The sequence below is a fragment of the Ovis aries genome, unplaced genomic scaffold (assembly GCF_016772045.2).
Source record: "Ovis aries strain OAR_USU_Benz2616 breed Rambouillet unplaced genomic scaffold, ARS-UI_Ramb_v3.0 scaffold_133, whole genome shotgun sequence".
NCBI lineage: Eukaryota > Metazoa > Chordata > Mammalia > Artiodactyla > Bovidae > Ovis > Ovis aries.
In genome coordinates, this window is record NW_024599801.1 from 75,425 (window position 1) to 99,305 (window position 23,881).

The 23,881-nt window shown below is 38.4% G+C and overlaps 1 protein-coding gene and 1 pseudogene across 1 annotated transcript; both read right to left on the reverse strand.

Moving 5' to 3' along the window:
* Nucleotides 1-851: 851 nt before the first annotated feature.
* Nucleotides 852-1,772, reverse strand: LOC114118548 (olfactory receptor 9G19-like). The gene has a single exon (XM_027979901.2). The coding sequence runs from the start codon at nucleotides 1,770-1,772 to the stop codon at nucleotides 852-854; it is 921 nt and encodes a 306-aa protein (XP_027835702.2).
* A 16,557-nt stretch (nucleotides 1,773-18,329) lies between these two features.
* LOC114118555 (olfactory receptor 9G19-like) lies at nucleotides 18,330-23,394 on the reverse strand (annotated as a pseudogene).
* Nucleotides 23,395-23,881: the final 487 nt, after the last annotated feature.

Consider the following 23,881-nt stretch of genomic DNA (forward strand, 5'->3'; position numbering starts at 1 on the left):
AAAAAAATTAAAATCATGCACTGATAAACATTGAAAAGAAGGTATTTTAGAACAACGTTTAAAATTTTCAGGTCAACTTTACTTAATTTTTGACAATTTTAATGATTATTTCCTTTTTACTTTTTGACCACCTGAAATGACTAATTTAAAAAATGCTCTTTACAACAACACTGTAAATTACAGAATGTTGGTTGCATTTGACAAATGAGTAGTTTGCACATCAGAAGTTACAATTTTTTTGTTGAAAGGTATAGCTATTGTCATAATGGGCACATTTATAAAATACAGTTAAATAAAAGTTTCAGAACCAATAGTTGAGGCCAATTCATTATTTGTACTAGCTCTGATATTTCTTATTTTTCTTTTTATCTGTGTTTATTATCTAACACCTCATTGCCTCCTCTTTCCATCAAAAAATTCTTCACAGTCCTTACTCTTTCATTACCACAGAAGCATTGTATCAGACAAGAAGAATTTGAGATATATTCCACAAGTGTCAAGGATCCATGTAATGGTTTCTTCACAGTCTCTTAATGCTCAAGTAGGTGGAAAATGGGTCTATCCCAAGGAGATAGTAAAATTTAATCATTTGGAATTTCAGAAGTGTTATATACTCATGTATTATATTAAATTTTGATATCATTTTTAAAGCTATATTAAGTTGTAGAATAGATTATAGCAGAATTAGTAAACAAAACAAATTAAAGCAAAGAAAAAGACTTTTTCATTGAATTTCTTTGAGTAAAGAAACAGGTGTTTTTTAAAAAAAATATTCCTCCCAAACTTCCCCTGAAGCAGTCTGTTTTCACTGAGCAATGTTTCAAGAAATTTATGTCAGTTTAGACTTCAGATTATGTGAACCTGGAGAGCTTTTTCAGAGCATCTTTAACATCTGTATTCCTCAGACTGTAGATCATGGGGTTCAACATGGGGAACACCACGGTGTAAAATGTAGACACCACCTTGTCCCTCTCAAGGGAATAGCTGGAACTTGGACGGGAGTAGATGTAGAGAATGGAGCCGTAGTACAAGGTGACAGAGATCAGGTGGGAGGAGCAGGTGGAGAAGGCTTTGAGGCGGCCCTGAGTGGAGCGAATTCTCAAGATGGCAGCAATGATGAAGGCGTAGGAAGCTAGGATGAGCACAGTGGGGGTGATGACGTTGGAGGCCAGGAGGAAGTACAACACATCCTGGTACGTCTCTTTCACATCACAAGCCAATTTCACGAGAGGTGGAACATCACAGAAAAAGTCATCAATAATATTACCACCACAAAAATTCAATGTGAATGTGTTGCTGGTGAGTATTATTGCATTGAAAAAACCCCCAGTATAGGAATATATAACCAAACAGATACAGAGTCTCCTCGACATGACCTGAGCATAGAGCAGGGTACTGGAAATGGCCGCATAGCGGTCATAAGCCATGGCAGCCAGCAGGTAGCACTCACTGTAGGCCAGCCCCGCAGAGAAGAACTGGACTGCACAGCCAGTGAAGGAGATGCTCTTGTCTTCAGAGATGCAGGTCACTAGGATCTTTGGGGTGTACACAGAGGAGTACCAGAGATCCAGAAAGGACAGATTCCCAATGAAAAAATACATAGGTGTGTGCAGTCGGGAGTCGTTACCGATCAACACTATGAGGGTGGCATTTGCTACCAGGGTCATGGAGTACACACCAAGGAAAACCACAAACAGGACCAGCTGCATCTTGGGGTCTGTTGTGAATCCCACAAGGATGAACTCAGTCACCGTATGATTGTTCTTCTCCATGGTTTAAAGAAACCTCACCTACAAATGAAGGAATTAAGAGTTTAATTACCTCAACCCATACCAAAGGAGGGCATTCTCTTATACAAATCTATGAAATATGGTCAAGACTATGGTTATTAAAGTACGGAAGAGCTGAACAGGAATCTTGGCTTATTTGGGAAGATGAGAGAAGTTTTCTGAGCCTCAATATATTTATTTCAACAAAGTGACTCGAATACTAGAAAGCCTTAATGCTGTTTGGGGCTTACTCTTTTATTTGGAAAATATTTCTTGAGCCCTTGGGGCTGTCTGGCCATTAGGATACAGAAGTGAAGCTAACAGCACTGATCGTTATTCTGTTGAGGCTTTACTTAGAAAGGAGAGATACATAGGCAATGCAGTGATAAAAATCCGCCTGCCAATGAGGGAGCTGCCGGAGGTGCAGGTTTGGTCTGAGTCAGGAAGATTCCCTGGAGAAGGACATGCTAACCCACTCCAGCACTCTTGCTTGGAAAATCCCATGGACAGAAGGGCCTGGTGGACTGCAGTCCATGGGGTCACAAAGAGTCAGACATGACTTACTGACTGAGCATGTCCACACTATACAAGGAAACAAATAAGAAAGTTTTTCATTTAATGATAGATGATATTAAAAAGAAAAAACTGAATGATTTGGTGAAGGGGAACTGGGAAATGAGCTAATTTAATTTTTGCCCTGAGAGGAAAAAAAAATCTGTTTTATATTTCCCAGCTACAAGCAAAGTTGTTCAAAGCTCATGAGATATGGTAAAGTCCCCATGGTTTAAGAGGTAGTAACATATGAAGGGTGGTAGGCATTCCCACCCCCAAATATGCCACTTTGACAGAAGAATTATTTCATGAGCATTTAAAAAACAGCAGAAACCTAAGGGACACTCTGATATCTCCTTCTCTTACTGAAAGCAGGAGATGAAATTCATGTGAGAACTGCATTCTCAATACCTGTGTTGTGTGCTCAGTTATGTCTGACTCTTCGTGACCCCATGGACTGTAGCCCACCAGTCTCCCCTGTCTATGGGATTCTCCAGGCAAGAATACTGGAGCGGGTTGCCATTTCCTATTCCAGAAGATATTCCTGACCCAGGGATAGAACTCTTGTCTCTTGCATCTCCTGCATTGGCAGGCAGATTCTTCACCACTAACGCCACCTGGGAAGTCCAATACCCCAACAAAAAAGAAATATTCCTATGATCATTATTATAAACAGGAATTTGAGATTAAAAAATTCTATACAAAGAGACCTTATTAAGATAATTTTTCCTTTATTATCCATATGGTACTTTTAAAATATAAATTTATTTATTTTAATTGGAGGCTAATTACTTTATAATATTGTATTGGTTTTGCCATGCATCATATCATAGCATATATCATTATTTTATTTTACATTGTTTTTTTTTTTTCAAATTCCTTGTCAGTTTTTGGTAATACTGATTGTTCTTTTTTGTTTCTAAAAATAAGAAATGCTACTTTCTCTTGTGAACTCTGAGAAGTTTCAGAACCTTCAATAGGAAGACGGTGAGATATTTGAAAAGAGGCCCTCTTACTAGCACATATATATCTTAGGATGTAAATGACCTTAGGATTGGTTGGAGGAATAAGAAAAAATTTTCCATATAATTCTAATATCTCAGTTAGATAACTTACCTAAAATTGTCAGCCACACCACCACCTCAACAGAGTTCAAATCTAAGTGTTCCAGAGTCCTCTATACGAGTTTCTGAATCCCCAGGATGATAGATTCTGCAGTCTCTTAGGGTTTCACGGCCATGGGAAATGACTAACAAGACAATTAAATAAAATTGTGTGTTGACGAATTGGGCATTATTCAGTGATGAAGATTTTTTTAAGACTACAATTCTCAGCTGAAATGTAATCAATCAGAATTTTCATTCTCATTCTTTCCAGTTGTGTAGAAGCCAAAATAAACATGTGTGACATTTATTAAGTGTACTATATATTCATATGTGTATATTTGGATATTAAAACACATATGTTCAATGATACTGATATCTTTATTATCTGTTGAATACCTTTCCTTTGTTCTTCCCAATCCATTCTCTATACTTCTAAGCTCATCTTCTTTCCAGGATGCTCAACTCCATAAACTGTCCATGGGTTCCTTCGCTCTCTGTTTACTTAATGGGTTTAGCCAGTGGCTGTAAATAGCAGAACAGGAAGTGAGGTCAGAGTGGTTTTCTCTTTCCTATTTCTTGCAAAGATGCCACAGCTGGCTTCATCCCTGGACCTAGACCATGGAACCTTCCAGGTGACCCATTTCCCAGCACTCCCTTAAACTCATAAGCTGTTCTTTGTCTTGCTCCTTCAGGAATAGAGGAGATAATTGTTCTAAGAAGTTATCAGTTCTAAAGTTATTAAAGTTGTTTGGTATGCAATAGAAATTCTGTGTAGTGTGGTAAGTTGATATTTATTGAAAATTAAACCTGGACTGTTCAACCAAAAAGGAAAAAAAAAGAACCCAAGAAGCCAGAAAGCCATATCTTAGTGTGTAACTCTGAGAGATAAGATGGAAGCAATTTTCCAATATGTCACAAACTCTAGATCTTAACCAAGTATTCTGGGTTCACACATTCATGGCAGTGTCTCATGGATCAGGGGATTCTAATGAAATGAAGTAGATGGGAAAATAACTACAGTAATATTTCATTTTTACTTGGATAAAAATCAGCACAAAATGATCCAGTAGGCAAATACCATCTCATGTAATTCTCTGACCTAAGCTAGTCTACAGCCACTGAAACCCTAGACCCTCCATGCAAAAGCATGGAGCCCTTTGATAAAAGGTCTTAACGTTTAGCCAATGTATGTTCTATACATATTCCTCCAAGCCTTCTTGTAGATGGCCAGAAACCATTTATGTGAATAATCCTACCCTTGGCAAAGGTAGGATTACCCAGCTCTTCTGTGGGTTATTGGATTCTGACTCTGAGTTAACACTAACCTTAAGTTACAGAAAAAGTGGGTCTAATGAAATAATTTAAATATAGCTTTGATCTGCTTTCGTCTTTCATTGGGTCTAAGACAAGACATACAAGTGATCATTATTTACCCATACTCAGAAATCATACTGGGCATAGACATACAGAATAAAACAGAATCCTAATTTTAGATTCCTGTCCCTGATCACTGGACACAGTGTTATAATTATTGGAATTTTCAAATGCATGTCTGTAAAGTTACTCCCCCAATATATTATCTGCCCAGACAGTAAACAAAAAGCCATATTGCATCACTGGGGAGAAGTGCAAAGTTTAGTGTTTTTACAAAGACTTGAAAGATGCAATGGTGAAGATCTTGATTCATCACCATTAATTCCTCTGTCTGTCTGAGAGGAAAAGAATTGAAGATCTTCTAAGTGGAGATCATGAATGAAACAGCGTTTACAGGTAGAGAAGTTGAAGTAAGGACGCAGGACTAATAACATTTGTTTTGAGAAGTAAAATTGAGGAAGTCCATTTGGAATAAAAATAGATTTATATACCTTTTGAAACAGTACAATTGAACAGCATCACACTAGCATTCAGTGGTATAGCCTTTGAGGAATACCCAATGCATTGTGAGGTCATTAAATTTGCCAGAGAGGCTGAGAGATTGTCACATTTCATTAAATCTTCAAAGTCATAGACTAATCAGAAACTGAAACTCCAATACTTTGGCCACCTGATGCTAAGAACTGATTCAACTGAAAAGACCCTGATGCTGGGAAAGATTGAAGGTGGGAGGAGAAGGGGACGACAGAGGATAAGATGGTTGGATGGCATCACTGACTCAATGGACATGAGTTTGAGTAAACTCTGAGAGTTGGTGATGGACAGGGAGGCCTGGTGTGCTGCAGTCCATGAGGTGGCAAAGAGTCGGACACGACTGAGTGACTGACTGAATCAGAAGATACCCTAAACCCCTTATGCTCACATATATGCACAGAACTCTAGCCGCACGTACATAAACTGGAGGCTCCACGAATGAGGTGGATGAAGTGACCTTCCTCCGGAGTATTAGTCAGCCTCCTTCCCCCCACACCAGACTTCATGTTCACAGGGCCCTTGTACAAAGTGGCCATAGCAGTTGAAATGAGTTCAGCATGACTGTCTTCTCACTTAGGCTAATTTGGTTAATATCGTTGTGAGTTGTCAACACGCACAGAGGGGCCTGGCAGATGGCGATGGTCCATAGAGCCACAAAGAGTTGGACATGACTGAAGTGAGTTAGCATGCATGTATGAGGTGCCAACAAGGCAAAAAAAAAAAAATCGTTTCTGGTAAACCATTGGGTAACAGGATGGTTAGATCAGACAGCTTTCTAAGAGTTGCAAAGGTAATGACTTTCCTCTCATGAGTTATCACATACTGGGGGAATTCTTTGCTTTATATTTCTTACCGGCTTTTTCTTGTCAGCACCTGTAGATGTAGACAAAAATACTGCCTTTTTTATGACAGTGAGAGAGTGGGAGTGAAGTCGTGTCCCACTCTCTGCAACCCCACGGACTATAGCCCACCAGGCTCCTCCATCCGTGGGATTTTCCAGACAAGAATACTGGAGTGGGGTGTCATTTCCTTCTCCAGGTGAAAGTGAAAGTTGCTCAGTTGTGTCTGAGTCTTTGCAACTCCATGGACTATACAGTCCACAGAATTCTCCAGGCCAGAATACTGGAGTGGTTCACCTCTCCCTTCTCCAGGGGATCTTTCCAACCCAGGGATCAAACCCAGGTCTACCTCATTGTGGGCAGATTCTTTACCAGCTGGGCCACAAGGGAAGCTTTTATGACCAGGGTATGCATCAAACATTTCCTCTACTAAGAAGCGCATTCCATGGCAAACTCTTCCAATCCACAGGAATAATTGATTTTACTATTTATACCATTATTCAGAAGTAATTAGCCTGATAAATTCATGTCATGCTTATATGAAAACTCAATCATGGTTGTTGAGGTATATTCATGCTTTAAAACAGCAGTGAGTATATGACTTCATCTTCCCTTTATCAAGAATGTGCCTAGAGGGAGGGAAAGATGGCGGAGGAATAGGACATGAAGATCACGTTCTCCCTCACAAATTCCTCAAAAGAACATTTCAACGCCGAGCAAACTCCGCAAAACAACTTCTGTAGGCTGGCAGAGGACATCAGGCAACCAGAAAAGCAGACCATTGTCTTCAAAATCAGGTAGGAAAAAATATAAAAGACGAAAAAGGAGACAAAGGAGGTGGGGAGGGAGCTCCGTCCCGGGAAGGGAAGCCCGTCCTGGGAAGGGAATTTTAAGAAGAGAGGTTTCCAAACACCAGGAAACACTCTCCCTGCCGAGTCTGTGGCGAGCCCTGGAAACACAGAGGGCAACATAACAGGAAGGAAAAATAGATAAATAATTAAAACCAAGAGATTACAAGCCCACCAGTAACTCCCCCAGTGGAAAAGCAGCACAGACGCCTGCATCCGCCATTGGGAAGTGGGGGCAGGGCAGGGACGCGCGCGAGGCGCGGGCTGCAGTGCTTTGTAAGAATCGGGCACGAACGCCCCACACTCCACCAGAACGATCTAACTTGGGCTAGCAAACCAGACTGTGGGATAGCTACCACGCGAAAAGCTCGAACATAAGACACCGCCAGGACCCAGCACAGAACAAAGGACGGAACGGAAAAAGCCGGCTGCAGACCATTCCCCGCCGGGGACAGGCAGCCAGAGCCTTAAGGACTGGAAAGGGGCAATTGCAGACCCGGAGAGACTTTACTTACCTAACTGCAAGCAGGCTCCTTTGCTAAGACTTCTGGGGGTGCTGGACAGTCACAGTCTGCCTCACGGGGTGCGCCAGCGGTCCACCCAGAGAGCTGAGCGGCAGCGGCGGAAAAGGTGACAAGCCGCGGCAATTGCGCTCGCCAAACTCCTGAGCTACTCGGACCTGGGAAGGGCACAAAGCGCAGTCCCAGCCGCATTTGTGCCTCTGAGGGCTGCCTGAGGGCCGAACCTGAGCGGCTTGGACCCGGGAAGTGCACGCAGCCTAGGGCCGGCCCCAGACGGTTCCCGGCTGAGCATCGTAGAGCCGGAGCGGTTTGTGCTCCGCGAGGAAGGACAGGTCAAGCGGGGCAGAGATACTGTGTACACACGACAGTGCTATTTGTTTGCAGCATCCCCCTCCCCACAGCGCGACTGAACTAGTGAGCCTAAAAACCAGCAAACAGAAGAAGTTAAACAGAGGGAACCACCTTGGAAGTGAGCCGACACGGCCCATAACATCAGAGAAGAGCCAGATATATTTTTAATTTTTTAATATTTTTAAAATCATTCTTTTTTTTTTTTTTTGCCTTTTGCATTTTTTTTCTTTTTTTTTCTGAGCTTTTTTTAATTGTTAAATCTTCTATTTCTCCTCTAATTTTTATTTCTATAACCTAGTATTACTATTTTTAAAAAAAAAAGACTTTTTTTTTTTTTTTAAGGCAAACACCATATATACTCCTTGGATGGTTGTTGGTGTTTTGTTTTGTTTTTTTTGTTTGTTTGTTTTTAATAATTCTTTTTTTCTTTCTTCCTTTTTCCTTCTGCTTTTCTTTAATATTGTATCTTTGAAAATCCAACCTCTACTCCAGATTTTTAATCTTTGTTGTCAATTTTGTACATTTAAAACCCAAACTTCACTACCCAAGTTTACCTGAGAGCAAGATTACTGGCTTGTCCACTCTCTCCTCCTCTGGCCTCTCCTTTTTCTCCACCAGGTGGCCTCTGTCTCTTTTCTCCCCCATCTCTTCTCTATCCAACTCTGTGAATCTCTGTGTGTTCCAGACGGTAGAGAACACCTAAGGAACTGGTTACTGGCAGGATTTGTCTCTCTCCTACTCATTCCTCTCTCTTATCCTCCTGGTCACCTCTTTCTACTTCCTCCCTCTCCTGTTCCCCGTATAACTCTGTAAATACCTCTGAGTGGTCCAGACTATAGAGCGCACATAAGGAAGTGACTACTGGCTAGCTTGCTCTCTCCTCTCTTGATCTCACCACATCTCATTCCAGTTACCTCTAACTACCCCCTCCATCTTCTCTTCTCCTTGTAACTCAGTGAACCTCTCTGAGTGTCCCTCAAGGTGGAGAAACTTTTCATCTTTAACCTAGATGTTTTATCATCGGTGCTGTATAGATGGAGAAGTCTAGAGGCTACTGTGAAAATAAAACTGAAAACCAGAAGCAGGAAGCTTAAACCCAAAGCCTGAAAACATTAGAGAACTCTTGAATTCAGGGAACATTAAGCAATAGGAGCTCATCAAAAGCCTTCATACCTACACTGAAACCAAGCTCCACCCAAGGACCAACAAGTTCCAAAACAAAGACATACCACGCAAATTCTCCAGCAACACAGGAACACTCCCCTGAGCCTCAATATACAGGCAGCTCAAAATTATCCCAGTACCTTTGATGTCTCATAACCCATTACGGGTCACTCCACTGCACTCCAGAGAGAAGAAACCCAGCTCCACCCACCAAAACTCCAACACAAGCCTCCCTAACCAGGAAACCTTGACAAGCCACTGATAGAACCCCACCCAAAGTGAGGAAGCTCCATAAAAAGAGAACTCCACAAATTATCAGAATATAAAAAGGCCACCCCAAACGCAGCAATATAACCAAGATGAAGAGACAGAGGAATACTCAGCAGGTAAAGGAACAGGAGAGTTGCCCACCAAATCAAACAAAAGAGGAAGAAGTAGGGAATCTACCGGAGAAGGAATTCCGAATATTGATAGTGAAAATGATCCAAAATCTTGAAATCAAAATGGAAACACAGATAAATAGCCTAGAGACAAGGATTGAGAAGATGCAAGAAAGGTTTAACAAGGACCTAGAAGAAATAAAAAGAGTCAAAATATAATGAATAACACAATAAATGAGATCAGAAACACTCTGGAGGCAACAAATAGCAGAATAACAGAGGCAGAAGATAGGATTAGTGAAATAGAAGATAGAATGGTAGAAATAAATGAATCAGAGAGGAAACAAGAAAAACGAATTAAAAGAAACGAGGACAATCTCAGAGACCTCCAGGACAATATGAAACGCTCCAACATTCGAATTATAGGAGTCCCAGAAGAAGAAGACAGAAAGAAAGATCATGAGAAAATCCTTGAGGAGATAATAGTTGAAAACTTCCCTAAAATGGGGAAGGAAATAATCACCCAAGTCCAAGAAACACAGAGAGTCCCAAATAGGATAAACCCAAGGCGAAACACCCCAAGACACATATTAATCAAATTAACAAAGATCAAACACAAAGAACAAATATTAAAAGCAGCAAGGGAAAACAACAAATAACACACAAGGGGATTCCCATAAGGATAACAGCTGATCTGTCAATAGAAACTCTTCAGGCCAGGAGGGAATGGCAAGACATACTCAAAGTGATGAAAGACAATAACCTACAGCCCAGATTACTGTACCCAGCAAGGATCTCATTCAAATACGAAGGAGAAATCAAAAGCTTTACAGACAAGCAAAAGCTGAGAGAATTCAGCACCACCAAACCAGCTCTCCAACAAATTCTAAAGGATATCCTCTAGACAGGAAACACGAAAGGGTGTATAAACCCGAACCCAAAACAATAAAGTAAATGGCAACGGGATCATACTTATCAATAATTACCTTAAACGTAAATGGGTTGAACGCCCCAACCAAAAGACAAAGACTGGCCGAATGGATACAAAAACAAGACCCCTCTATATGCTGCTTACAAGAGACCCACCTCAAAACAAGGGTCACATACAGACTGAAAGTGAAGGGCTGGAAAAAGATATACCACGCAAATAGAGACCAAAAGAAAGCAGGAGTGGCAATACTCATATCCGATAAAATAGACTTTAAAACAAAGGCTGTGAAAAGAGACAAAGAAGGCCACTACATAATGATCAAAGGAACAATCCAAGAAGAAGATATAACAATTATAAATATATATGCACCCAATATAGGAGCACCACAATATGTAAGACAAATGCTAACAAGTATGAAAGGGGAAATCAACAATAACACAATAATAGTGGGAGACTTCAATACCCCACTCACACCTATGGACAGATCAACTAAACAGAAAATTAACAAAGAAACGCAAACTTTAAATGATACATTAGATCAGTTAGACCTAATTGATATCTATAGGACATTTCACCCCAAAACAACGAATTTCACATTTTTTTCAAGTGCTCATGGAACCTTCTCCAGGATAGATCACATCCTGGGCCATAAATCTAAACTTGATAAATTCAAAAAAATCGAAATCATTTCAAGCATCTTTTCTGACCATAATGCATTAAGATTAGATCTCAATTACAGAAGAAAAACTATTAAAAATTCCAACATATGGAGGTTGAACAACACACTTCTGAATAACCAACAAATCACAGAAGAAATCAAAAAAGAAATTAAAATATGCATAGAAACTAATGAAAATGAAAACACAACAACCCAAAACCTGTGGGACACTATAAAAGCAGTGCTAAGAGGAAAGTTCATAGCAATAGAGGCATACCTCAAGAAACAAGAAAAAAGTCAAATAAATAACCTAACTCTACAACTAAAGCAACTAGAAAAGGAAGAGTTGGAGAACCCCAGAGTGAGTAGAAGGAAAGAAATCTTAAAAATTAGGGCAGAAATAAATGCAAAAGAAACAAAAGAGACCATAGCAAAAATCAACAAAGCCAAAAGCTGGTTCTTTGAAAGGATCAATAAAATTGACAAACCATTAGCCAGACTCATCAAGAAGCAAAGAGAGAAAAATCAAATCAATAAAATTAGAAATGAAAATGGAGAGATCACAACAGACAACACAGAAATACAAAGGATCATAAGAGACTACTATCAGCAGTTGTATGCCAATAAAATGGACAACGTGGAAGAAATGGACAAATTCTTAGAAAAGTACAATTTTCCAAAACTGAACCAGGAAGAAATCGAAAATCTTAACAGACCCATCACAAGCACGGAAATTGATACTGTAATCAGAAATCTTCCAGCAAACAAAAGCCCAGGTCCAGATGGCTTCACAGCTGAATTCTACCAAAAATTTCGAGAAGAGCTAACACCTATCCTCCTCAAACTCTTCCAGAAAACTGCAGAGGAAGGTAAACTTCCAAACTCATTCTATGAGGCCACCATCACCCTAATACCAAAACCTGACAAAGATGTCACAAAAAAGAAAACTACAGGCCAATATCTCTGATGAACATAGATGCAAAATCCTCAACAAAATTCTAGCAATCAGAATCCAACAACACATTAAAAAGATCATACACCATGACCAAGTGGGCTTTATCCCAGGGATGCAAGGATTCTTCAATATCCGCAAATCAATCAATGTAATTCACCACATTAACAAATTGAAAATAAAAGCCATATGATTATCTCAATAGATGCAGAGAAGGCCTTTGACAAAATTCAACATCCATTTATGATAAAAACTCTCCAGAAAGCAGGAATAGAAGGAACATACCTCAACATAATAAAAGCTATCTATGACAAACCCACAGCAAACATTATCCTCAATGGTGAAAAATTGAAAGCATTTCCCTAAGGTCAGGAACAAGACAAGGGTGTCCACTTTCACCGCTACTATTCAACATAGTTCTGGAAGTTTTGGCCACAGCAATCAGAGCAGAAAAGAAATAAAAGGAATCCAAATTGGAAAAGAAGAAGTAAACTCTCACTGTTTGCAGATGACATGATCCTCTACATGGAAAACCCTAAAGACTCCACCAGAAAATTACTAGAGCTCATCAATGAATATAGTAAAGTTGCAGGATATAAAATCAACATACAGAAATCCCTTGCATTCCTATACACGAATAATGAGGAAAGTAGAAAAGAAATTAAGGAAACAATTCCATTCACCATTGCAACGAAAAGAATAAAATACTTAGGAATATATCTACCTAAAGAAACTAAAGACCTATATATAGAAAACTATAAAACACTGATGAAAGAAATCAAAGAGGACACTAATAGATGGAGAAATATACCATGTTCATGGATTGGAAGAATCAATATAGTGAAAATGAGTATACTACCCAAAGCAATATACAAATTCAATGCAATCCCTATCAAGCTACCAGCCACATTTTTCACAGAACTAGAACAAATAATTTCAAGATTTGTATGGAAATACAAAAACCTCGAATAGCCAAAGCAATCTTGAGAAAGAAGAATGGAACTGGAGGAATCAACTTGCCTGACTTCAGGCTCTACTACAAAGCCACAGTCATCAAGACAGTATGGTACTGGCACAAAGACAGTCATATAGATCAATGGAACAAAATAGAAAGCCCAGAGATAAATCCACACACATATGGACACCTTATCTTTGACAAAGGAGGCAAGAATATACAATGGAGTAAAGACAATCTCTTTAACAAATGGTGCTGGGAAAACTGGTCAACCACTTGTAAAAGAATGAAACTAGATCACTTTCTAACACCGCACACAAAAATAAACTCAAAATGGATTAAAGATCTAAATGTAAGATCAGAAACTATAAAACTCCTAGAGGAGAACATAGGCAAAACACTCTCAGACATAAATCACAGCAGGATCCTCTATGATCCACCTCCCAGAATTCTGGAAATAAAAGCAAAAATAAACAAATGGGATCTAATTAAAATTAAAAGCTTCTGCACAACAAAGGAAACTATAAGCAAGGTGAAAAGACAGCCTTTGGAATGGGAGAAAATAATAGCAAATGAAGCAACTGACAAACAACTAATCTCAAAAATATACAAGCAACTTCTGCAGCTCAACTCCAGAAAAATAAACGACCCAATCAAAAAATGGGCCAAAGAACTAAATAGACATTTCTCCAAAGAAGACATACGGATGGCTAACAAACACATGAAAAGATGCTCAACATCACTCATTATTAGAGAAATGCAAATCAAAACCACAATGAGGTACCACTTCACACCAGTCAGAATGGCTGCGATCCAAAAATCTGCAAGCAATAAATGCTGGAGAGGGTGTGGAGAAAGGAACCCTCCTACACTGTTGGTGGGAATGCAAACTAGTACAGCCACTATGGAAAACAGTGTGGAGATTCCTTAAAAAATTGCAAATAGAACTACCTTATGACCCAGCAATCCCACTGCTGGGCATACACACCGAGGAAACCAGAATTGAAAGAGACACATGTACCCCAATGTTCATCGCAGCACTCTTTATAATAGCCAGGACATGGAAACAACCTAGATGTCCATCAGCAGATGCATGGATAAGAAAGCTGTGGTACATATACACAATGGAGTATTACTCAGCCGTTAAAAAGAATTCATTTGAATCAGTTCTGATGAGATGGATGAAACTGGAGCCGATTATACAGAGTGAAGTAAGCCAGAAAGAAAAACACCAATACAGTATACTAACACATATATATGGAATTTAGGAAGATGGCAATGACGACCCTGTATGCAAGACAGGGAAAGAGACACAGCTGTGTATAACGGACTTTTGGACTCAGAGGGAGAGGGAGAGGGTGGGATGATTTGGGAGAACGACATTCTAACATGTATACTATCATGTGAATTGAATCGCCAGTCTATGTCTGACGCAGGATGCAGCATGCTTGGGGCTGGTGCATGGGGATGACCCAGAAAGATGTTATGGGGAGGGAGGTGGGAGGGGGGTTCATGTTTGGGAATGCATGTAAGAATTAAAGATTTTAAAATTAAAAAAAAAATTAAAATTTTAATACACCATTCATTCATCTAAAAAAAAAAAAAAAAGAATGTGCCTATTTATGAACCAAAGAGATGAGGATGTGGACCCTGTGGTGGCCAGGAAAATAAGCCTTTCAAAAATCCAAATGCAGACAGTATAATTGTCCAGATACTGGCTGCTGATCTCTGAACTGTACTTCCTTATCTGTATCAGAGCTCATGCCTCCCACAAGGTGCTCTGAGCTAATGACTGAGCCAGACGGGAACACCACTGCCTTCTTAGATACTAGACTCCTTTTAACACTAAGGACCTAATCATAGACTAAAGAATGCTGTCAGGCGATTTTGTCCATCTTTCCATCCATTTCTTCTTCCCTTGTGGTCATACTTGCATTAGATGGTGATAATCCTTGTATCACCTTGTATCAGGTGATAGTCCTGGCTTCTTCTCCATTTTCTCTGATACAAGCAGAGTATTTCCCTTAATAAAATCTTTGCACACATATAGCCTATGTTATTTACTTCTACAACATGAACTAACCAAATTGAATTGAATTTCCCTACTCATAATCTTGTACTCAGTTCATTTGGAAGCCTACATGGCCCAGGATAAAACACTTCCCAGGGAAACACCTCATTGTTCTGATGAACTGGAATTTGGGTCTGCGCCTTGGCCACGGTGGACTCCTCATGCTTTATCTGACTGGGGTGTCTCTATTGAGAAAGGCAATTGATCCAGTCACCAGAGAGAAATTAGCAAATACAAAATGGGTCAAGAAGAATTATGTTTTGAACCAAGGGGATTTAGCAATATATTTCTTAGCATCAATGTAGCCCTCTCTTTCAAAGAAAAGGTACTACCAACCAACCAACCAACCAACAAAACAAAACAAAACAAAAACCAGATGATTGAAAACTCAGATCTTGAAAACTAAGAAAATCTGGACAACTTGGAAGGTAGCTCTTATTCAGCTGAGATGCTGAGAAAGATTGAATGGGCTATTCTCATGCAAGGATGGAGATAGAGGTTTGCTTTGTAATTACAGGAGTGGAACTTGTATTGTGGTAGATAGTTTTGCAAATTTTAGATCCTGTCACTCACTTCCTTTTTCTTTCTTTCTTTTTTAAAATTTTTAACTAGATAAGAGACAATATAAATTCAAAACTCAGAGAATATGATTTGGAGGTTATCACAAGTACTGCTATCTAGAAGTCTAGAAGTGGTTACTCTTCATCCTGTGTTTTCAAAGAACATAAAGAGGTTTTTTTTTTTTAATGTAAATACAAATTAATTTTAAAAATTATTTTTTTAATTATAAAAAAAAATAAATAAAAATTTAAAAAATCATGTAAATCCAAGTATTTTTGCATGGAGGAAAATGTTCACAAACAATTTTATTTACAAAACTGCTTATTAAAACTCATGAAACTAAAAGACACATTTTAGAAACTTTTAGACACATTTTAGAAAATTTTCTTTTAACACTTCATACTTCATTTGTGATTTGTGTAATAAAATTTCTTTAGAAATATATGCTATAATTTCAAATTAATGTTGAAGATCCTTCTGAATGCTTCACAACCATAGGGTGCAGGTGGAATGGTTCCAAAAATGAGTAAAGTCTTACTGCCAAACTTACACTTTAGCCTATTCTAAAACATTTTAAAACACCAATGCCACATATTTCTTTAAAGTTTTATTATCTACCTACATATTTTTATGTCTTTTTAAGATCATTATTAGCTGTTCTTTACCTTCTTACTAATGACTTGATAATATCCTTCAGACTTGAAGTGAGTTACAGTTGAGTTCTCTTTTCCACACACAAAATATGTATGACTATACACTTAGGCCAGTGAAGGTTGCCACACCTCAATATACATTGATAATTATTTGGAGAATCGGCCTTGGTTGCTTCTTCTGAAAGGATTATAATAGGGGTTCCTGTCCAGATCTGTTTTTGCAGTGAAACGGGCTTCCATGATGGCTCAGATGGTAAAGCCTCTGCCTGCAATGCAGGAGACCCAGGTTCAATCCTGGGTCGGGAAGATTCCCCTGGAGAAGGAAATGGCAGCCCACTCTAGTACTCTTGCCTAAAAAATTCCATGGACAGAGGAGCCTGGTGGGCTACAGTCCATGGGGTCACAGAGTCGGACAAGACTGAGTGACTTCGTGCTCACTCATAAGAATGTATGTTACTAGGATGTTTTAAGAATAAGTTTATTGCATCTGCTTAACTTTCTGTAACTGACATTTCCCTGTGGAATGGTATATTTTCTAGTTTCACTTTAAATTCTATTGACTAAATTTTTGCTACTCGAATACACCAATTTGATCTGTTAACTTTACTTAAAAAGAATATACATCGAACCTGGACTGGCGGATTCATGTTGATGTATGGTAAAACCAATACAATATTGTAAATAACCTCCAATTAAAATAAATAAATTTATATTAAAAAATAAAAGAATATATTTTATACAATTAAACAATTATTAGTGGGTAATAGATATCATTTAGAAAATAAGTTTGAGTTGGAAATAAATAATTTTTGGATTTAGAGCATTTTCTTTTTGTTTTTAATTTTTATTTTACTTTATTTTACTTTACAATACTGTATTGGTTTTGCCATACATTGACATTAATCCTCCACGGGTGTACATGCGTTCCCAAACATGAACCCCCTCCCACCTCCCTCCCCCAAATCAAGCTTCTTGAAATTATACTGTTGGACACAGTCTCTCTTGGTTTACTTTGTGTTACAACTAATAGTGATTATATAGATTGGATTACATTTCCAGGTTAATATGTATCACGGCCTGTGATGATTAGCTTTTCCTTTTCTGAGTGAAGCTGCTACATTTTGGGGATCACTTACATTTTGCTTATTTTTTTTTACTGCTTTTAGCTATAGAAAGAAAGATGTATACAGATTTTATTGACATAAATTATATTAATATTGGTCTTACTTAAAAAATCAAAATTATGTTCATCTCCTCATGTTTCCTTTCTTGTTTGATCACTACCTTTACATATTCTCTAAATAAAATTTCACTTCAAAATAATGTATATTCACAGATGTTTATTTCTCAAGCTATTTCTTCTCACTATAATTATTGTCATTATTTATTATAGTAACTGTGCTTTGGTGCTCAAAATATCACAAATGGAAATAGAAGTCTGTGTATATTCACTATGAAAAAATGAAAGAGGAGCCCAGGGAGATATGTAGTGATTCACAAAAATCATATATATGGAAATTCAGCTGAACTTTTCTTCATTGAGTAACAAATGTGAGGCAAAGATTGAAAGAATATGCTTGCTGAGCATAGTTGTACTATTTTGTGGATGACTCTGGGTCATTGTTTTGGTGATTCCAGGGAAAAATACATAAAAATGCTTAAGAAATTATGCTATGGGAATGGAGAGTGATTATTTCAACTAGCTACTATTTATAGAAAAATATTAAAGACTAAGTACTTTTGTTTCTATTTCTAGGGAAACTTGGGCCGATACCATTGAATGAACATCAGTCAGCCAAAATATTCACATGCTTTTAAAGGAGTGGACAGTTCTCTTTATGAATGCAGAATACATTTTTTTTGTTTTATTTGCTTTTATTCTAGAGTAACATGAAATTTAATTCAAGTCTTTATATTTAAACTTTATCTCCTAGATTCCCTAATTTTCTCATATCAAGTCTCTTGAATTGTCAGGTAGCAAGAATGCAAATTCTTTAGTTTGCTGTGTATAAATTCTTAGTTGTGATAGACAGCATGATGGCAGCTCTTCTTGAAATAGAGGAAACTTATCAAAATTTTCCACATCTCCTTAGAAGGAGAGACTCTTGATTTATTTGAGGAGTTTATTCAGAGCCTCTTTCACATCCTTATTCTTCAGACTGCAGATCATGGGGTTCAACACTGGGAACACTATGGTATAAAACATAGAAACTATTTTCTCCCTGTCCAGTGAATAGCTTGATTGTGGACGAGAGTAAGCGTAAAGAACGGAGCCACAGAACAGGGTGATGGAGATGAGATGCCAGGAGCAGGTGGAGAAGGCTTTGTGGTGGCCCTGGGTGAGCGGATCTTCAGGATGGTGGCAGTGGTGAAGAGCTAGGGGACCAGGATGAGCACAGTAGGGGTGATGACGTTGGAGGCGAGGACACAGAACAACACAGCCTGGTAGGTATTTTTTCTTCCACAAGCCAACTTCACAAGAGGTGGGATATAACAGAAAAAGTCATCAATGACATTGTTACTACAGAATTTCAAGGCAGAAGGTCCTTTGGTAACAATGAAAGCGTTAATAAAGCCACCAAGGTATGAGGCTGCTATAAAAAATGCACTTAGCCCGATGGGCATGACCGGAGAGTAAAGCAGTGGCTTTGAGATGGCCATATAGTGATCATAAGTCATGGCAGCCAGCAGGTAACACTCACTGTAGGCCAGCCCTGCAGAGAAGAAGAACTGGGCTACACAGCCTGCAAAGGAGATGCTCTTGTCTTCAGAGATGCAGGTCACTAGGATCTTTGGGGTGTACACAGAGGAGTACCAGAGATCCAGGAAAGAGAGATTCCCAGTGAAAACTTACATGGGTGTGTGAAGTCGGGAGCCATTACTGATCAACACTATGAGGGTGGCATTTTCTAGCACAGTCATAGAGTAGACATCAAGGACCACCACAAACAAGACCAGCTGCACCACAGGATCTGTTGTAGAGCCCACCAGGATGAATTCCATGAATGCTCTTCCCCATGGCTAGAGGAATCTCACCCAAGAGGAGAGAAAATGTGTTCAGGTTAAATCCCTGTGCTGAATACATAGAACATATGATAAATAAAGGACATTGTATTATTGCCAAACCTTGAAACCTAGGATCTAGTAATGTAAGTGCTCATTTTAAAAAGAGCTAGCATTTGGCAACAAAAATCACCCAGATTTATGACTATATATTGCTAAAAGGTGACTTTGGGCCATTATCATTTTTTAGTGTTTTTGAGCAAACATCAGTTTGAATCAGGGAGGCCTAAACTGAATGTAATCAGGGTTGTTTATAGACAGGGACAATGGGAGAGATTTTCCTAGAGATGACATGGAAGCAAAGCAAGGAAATTACTTGAATGATCATAACTTAAGAGGCTGCCTTATTAGGAAAACCTACTAATAATTGGCTGTGTTGAGTTGTTCTTAAGTTTCATTTTCTCAGTTTCAAGTGAATTAAGTCTGCCTTTGGTTTTGGTTTTGCTCACATAGGCTGCCAAGGTATGAAAGACATCTAAGTCTAATGGCTTCCTCGTTGAATGACTTTAACAATATTCAATTCCAAATTTCTGTAGCTGGTTAATTAATTTTCCCTCTTAAGAAGGACTGATCAACCAAAGGAAGCATGGACTCATAATTTTTATTCTATTGTTATTTAGTCCTTTTTGAAATCAGTTTGCTTTTGTGCTACATGTGGGTTTCATATCTTAAATTGTTGTCTGTTTGTATCTGAAATGCTGAATTTACCTATATTAAATATATGTATTTTAAAAATCGAGTATTTCTCTTTTAGTGCTTTGATATGTTGGGACCACCTACGCTGCTGCTGCTGCTGCTTAGTTGCTTCGGTCATGTCCGACTCTGTGCAGCCCTATGGACTGCAGCCTGCCAGGCGCCTCTGTCCATGGGATTCTCTAGGCAGGAGTTCTGGAGTGGGTTGCTATGCCCTCCTCCAGGAGACCTCCCAACCCAGGGATCGAACCCAGATCTCCAGCATTGCAGGCAGATTCTTTACCACTGAGCCACCAGGGAAGTCCAAGTCAACCTCTAGCCATTACAAATTTGTATCTCTTAATGCTATCTACAGGTAGAAGAAAAACACAAGATTATGAGTAAAAAAGAATATATGCAAAATTTTGGGGAAAAGTGTGTATCAGATCGGATCTGTATACATGTTCTACAATAAAAAATAGTGACCAACAATGATCTAAAAGGCCAATTTTGGATGTAATTCGTACAACTGCATAGATAATATAGGGCTAGAAATTATTGCATTGTTTCAGATTTTTATTCTTTTCCAAGTTTTTACTACTAAGGAGTTTTTTTTTTTCCTTTGTAGGAACAATTTGGCTAAAAATATGTCTTCAGAATATGATCACGAAACTCAATATCGTATATGATAACATGGACATCTCACTCTCTTCAGGATTCTCTGCAGGCAGAATGATAAATTTTCTCTTGAAATGGATGTGTACGCACTCAGTCGCTCAGTTGTGTCCTACTCTTTGCGCCCCCATGGATAGCCTGCCAGGATCTGCTGTCCATGGAATTTTCCAGGCAAGGAACTAGAGCAGCTTTCCATTTCTTATTCCAGGGGATCTTCCTGACCCAGGAATTGAATCCGTGTCTCTCATGTCTCCTCTGTCTCATGGGTTGGCAGGCAGTTCTTTAACACTGTGCCACCTGGGAAGCCCCAAAAGTAATGATACTACTCACTATATTTTGAGAAACCACTCTTTGCAAAACACCTTTCTGGGAATTTTACTTAATTGTCAAACAAGTGTTGAACATGGAATGTAGTTCCCATGAAAGATAGGAAAAGAGATTTAGGGCCATTAGTTAGGACACTGGTAGTTGCTAACTGGCTAAGGTATCAGCCTTCTTAAATAAGGATACAGTTTTGTGCTATAAACTTAATAATGCAGCTTTTTCCAATATTAATGTAATCACTTTTTTATATTTAGAGATGTTTCCTTTGTTTGGAATTCATCTCAGAAATGACATATGCCTTTATGTTGTCTTAAAGAATATCAAACTGAAAGAAATTTAACAGTTGTCATGTCTTTTGAAGTTTAAAAAATTTTAATAATCTATGTAACTTCATGCCTTTGCCTAAATTGTTTTTGAGATGTTAATAAAGTTGTTTCTTTTGCAAGTGGTTCCTGTTAGATGCTCGCTTATTAGTTGTGCATTTATTTTTCCCCTTTGAATTTTTTATAGTTTAAAAAATTAATTTTTACTAGAGTATAGTTGTTTACAATATTGTGTTACCTTCTACAGTACAGCAAAGAGAATCAGCCTTATACATACATATATCTCTGCTTTTTAAATGTTTTTTCCCATTTAGTTCACCACAGAACATTAAGCTGAGCTTAACAGTAGGTTTTTTATTTTATACATAATATCAATACTGTGTATTAATTGCTCTTTTTTTTTGTTTGTAATAATGAAAATGTTATTTTGCCTTGTGATCCTCTATGAATGCAGAAACTGTTATGGGAAATTAGTGAAGATATTTCACAAGAGTCTCTTTCATTAGCATTTATCCTATCTGAGTATGTTAACGACCATTGGACTGGTTGTGAGGGTCGAGTAAAATCTTCCTCTAGCATGCAAACTAGACAACTTACCTGAGGTTCTCTCAACACTATCAGCATTTGAATTGAACTGGATTCCAATCTATCTGTTTCAGAATCTTTATGTCAGTTTCTGGATGACCAGCATTATACACCCCTGCAACCCCTCAGGATTTCATAGCCTTGAAAAATAACTAACATGTCAATTAAAATAAAGTATGTTGATAATGGGGTATTATTTAGTAACAGAGTATTTTTTTTTTGAGATTACAATTTTCTGCTGAAAATTATCAGCAGAATTTTGGATTCTCATTCTCTCTTGAATTATGTGGAAGCTAAACAAAATATAAATTTATGTATACCATATATACATAAAAAGGTACACACGTTTTATGAGCACCATTCAGTTCAGTCCATGAACTGTAGCACGCCAGGCCTCCCTGTTCATCACCATCTCCCGGAGTTTACCCAGACTCATGTCCATCGAGTTGGTGATGCCATCCAACCATCACATCCTCTGCCACCCCCTTCTCCTCCTGCTTTCAATCTTTCCCAGCATCAGGGACTTTTCAAATGGGTCAACTCTTCGCATCAGGTGGCCGAAGTATTGGAGTTTCAGCTTCAACATCAGTCCTTCCAATGAACATCCAGGACTGATCTCCTTCAGAATAGACTGGTTGGATTTCCTTGCAGTCCAAGGGACTCTCAAGCGTCTTCTCCAACACCACAGTTCAAAAGCATCAATTCTTTGGTGCTCAGCTTTCTTACAGTCCAACTCTCACATCCATACATCACCACTGGGAAAACCATAGCCTTGACTAGATGGACCTTTATTGACAAAGTGATGTCTCTGTTTTTAATATGCTGTCTAGGTTGGTCATAACTTTCCTTCCAAGGAGTAAGCGTTTTTTTATTTCATGGCTGCAATCACCATCTGCAGTGATTTTGGAACCTCCAAAAATAAAGTCAGCCACTGTTTCCACTGTTTCTCTATTTGCCATGAAGTGATGGGACGGGATGCCTTGACCTTAGTTTTATGAATTCTGAGCTTTAAGCCAACTTTTTCACTCTTATATTCATATATATACATATTAAAACACAAGTATTCACTGATATTTTTTGTTAGATGTTGATTACCTTTCATCTGTCCTTCCAAATTCATTTTCTACCTTTTTATCCTTCTCTTTGCTCTGGGACGTTCAATCATATTAACTGCATCTTGGGCTCCTTTATATCTACTTAGCACGTTACTTAACCAGGGTTGCCACTGGCAGGGAAAAGAGTGAGGTCATGGAGGCTTTCCCAGGCTCCTTTTTTGCAGAGATGCAACATCTCTGGAATCGACCATAAACCTGCCATGTGGCCCTTTTCAAAACTCTGCCTCCAGTGCACATAACCTCTTACTCTTCCTGCACAAGAGAGGAGATATCAGCTCTCAGAAGTTATTAGTTCTAGAGGAATCATACTGTTCCTTGAGAACTTCAAAACCATATGTATTCCTTTGTAATAATCCCTTTATTAAGCCTTTTCTAAATTAACTAGTTTAAATGGACTTCTGTTACCTGCTAGGTTCATAACTGATACTGGTCTTAGAAGTAGTACAAGGAGATAAGCATTCAAGTAAAATTGAATTAATCATGTATTTGAAGATTAGAAATATAAATTCATTCCATCATTTTGATAAATAAGATAGTGGTAACCTATGGCAGCCAGTGGCATGAAATTTACTTAAATAATCACTAAGGTCATCATGAAATGAAGGATAGGTAAAGGTCAAGGCATTGAGAGGTCAATGTTTTTGGCAAAGATACATATAAATAAAGATTACACATAACATGTAGTGAGTTGTCTCCTGCTGGAATTTAAACCTGGGTTATTCACCTGAATAAACAAACAGGTTGAAAGAAAGCCAGATTGCAGTCCATAACTCTCAGAAACAAGGTGGAATCAATTATCTAAATTTCACAAACTCTTGATGGTAATGAAATATTCAGACATTTGTGGAAATGTTTCATGGATTAGGTGGTTTCTGAGGAATGAAGTAGATGAAAAAATCACCGAA

Coding starts and splice junctions, on each gene's coding strand:
- LOC114118548 (XM_027979901.2), bottom strand. CDS start 1,772: ATGGAGAAGAACAATCATACGGTGACTGAGTTCATCCTTGTGGGATTC.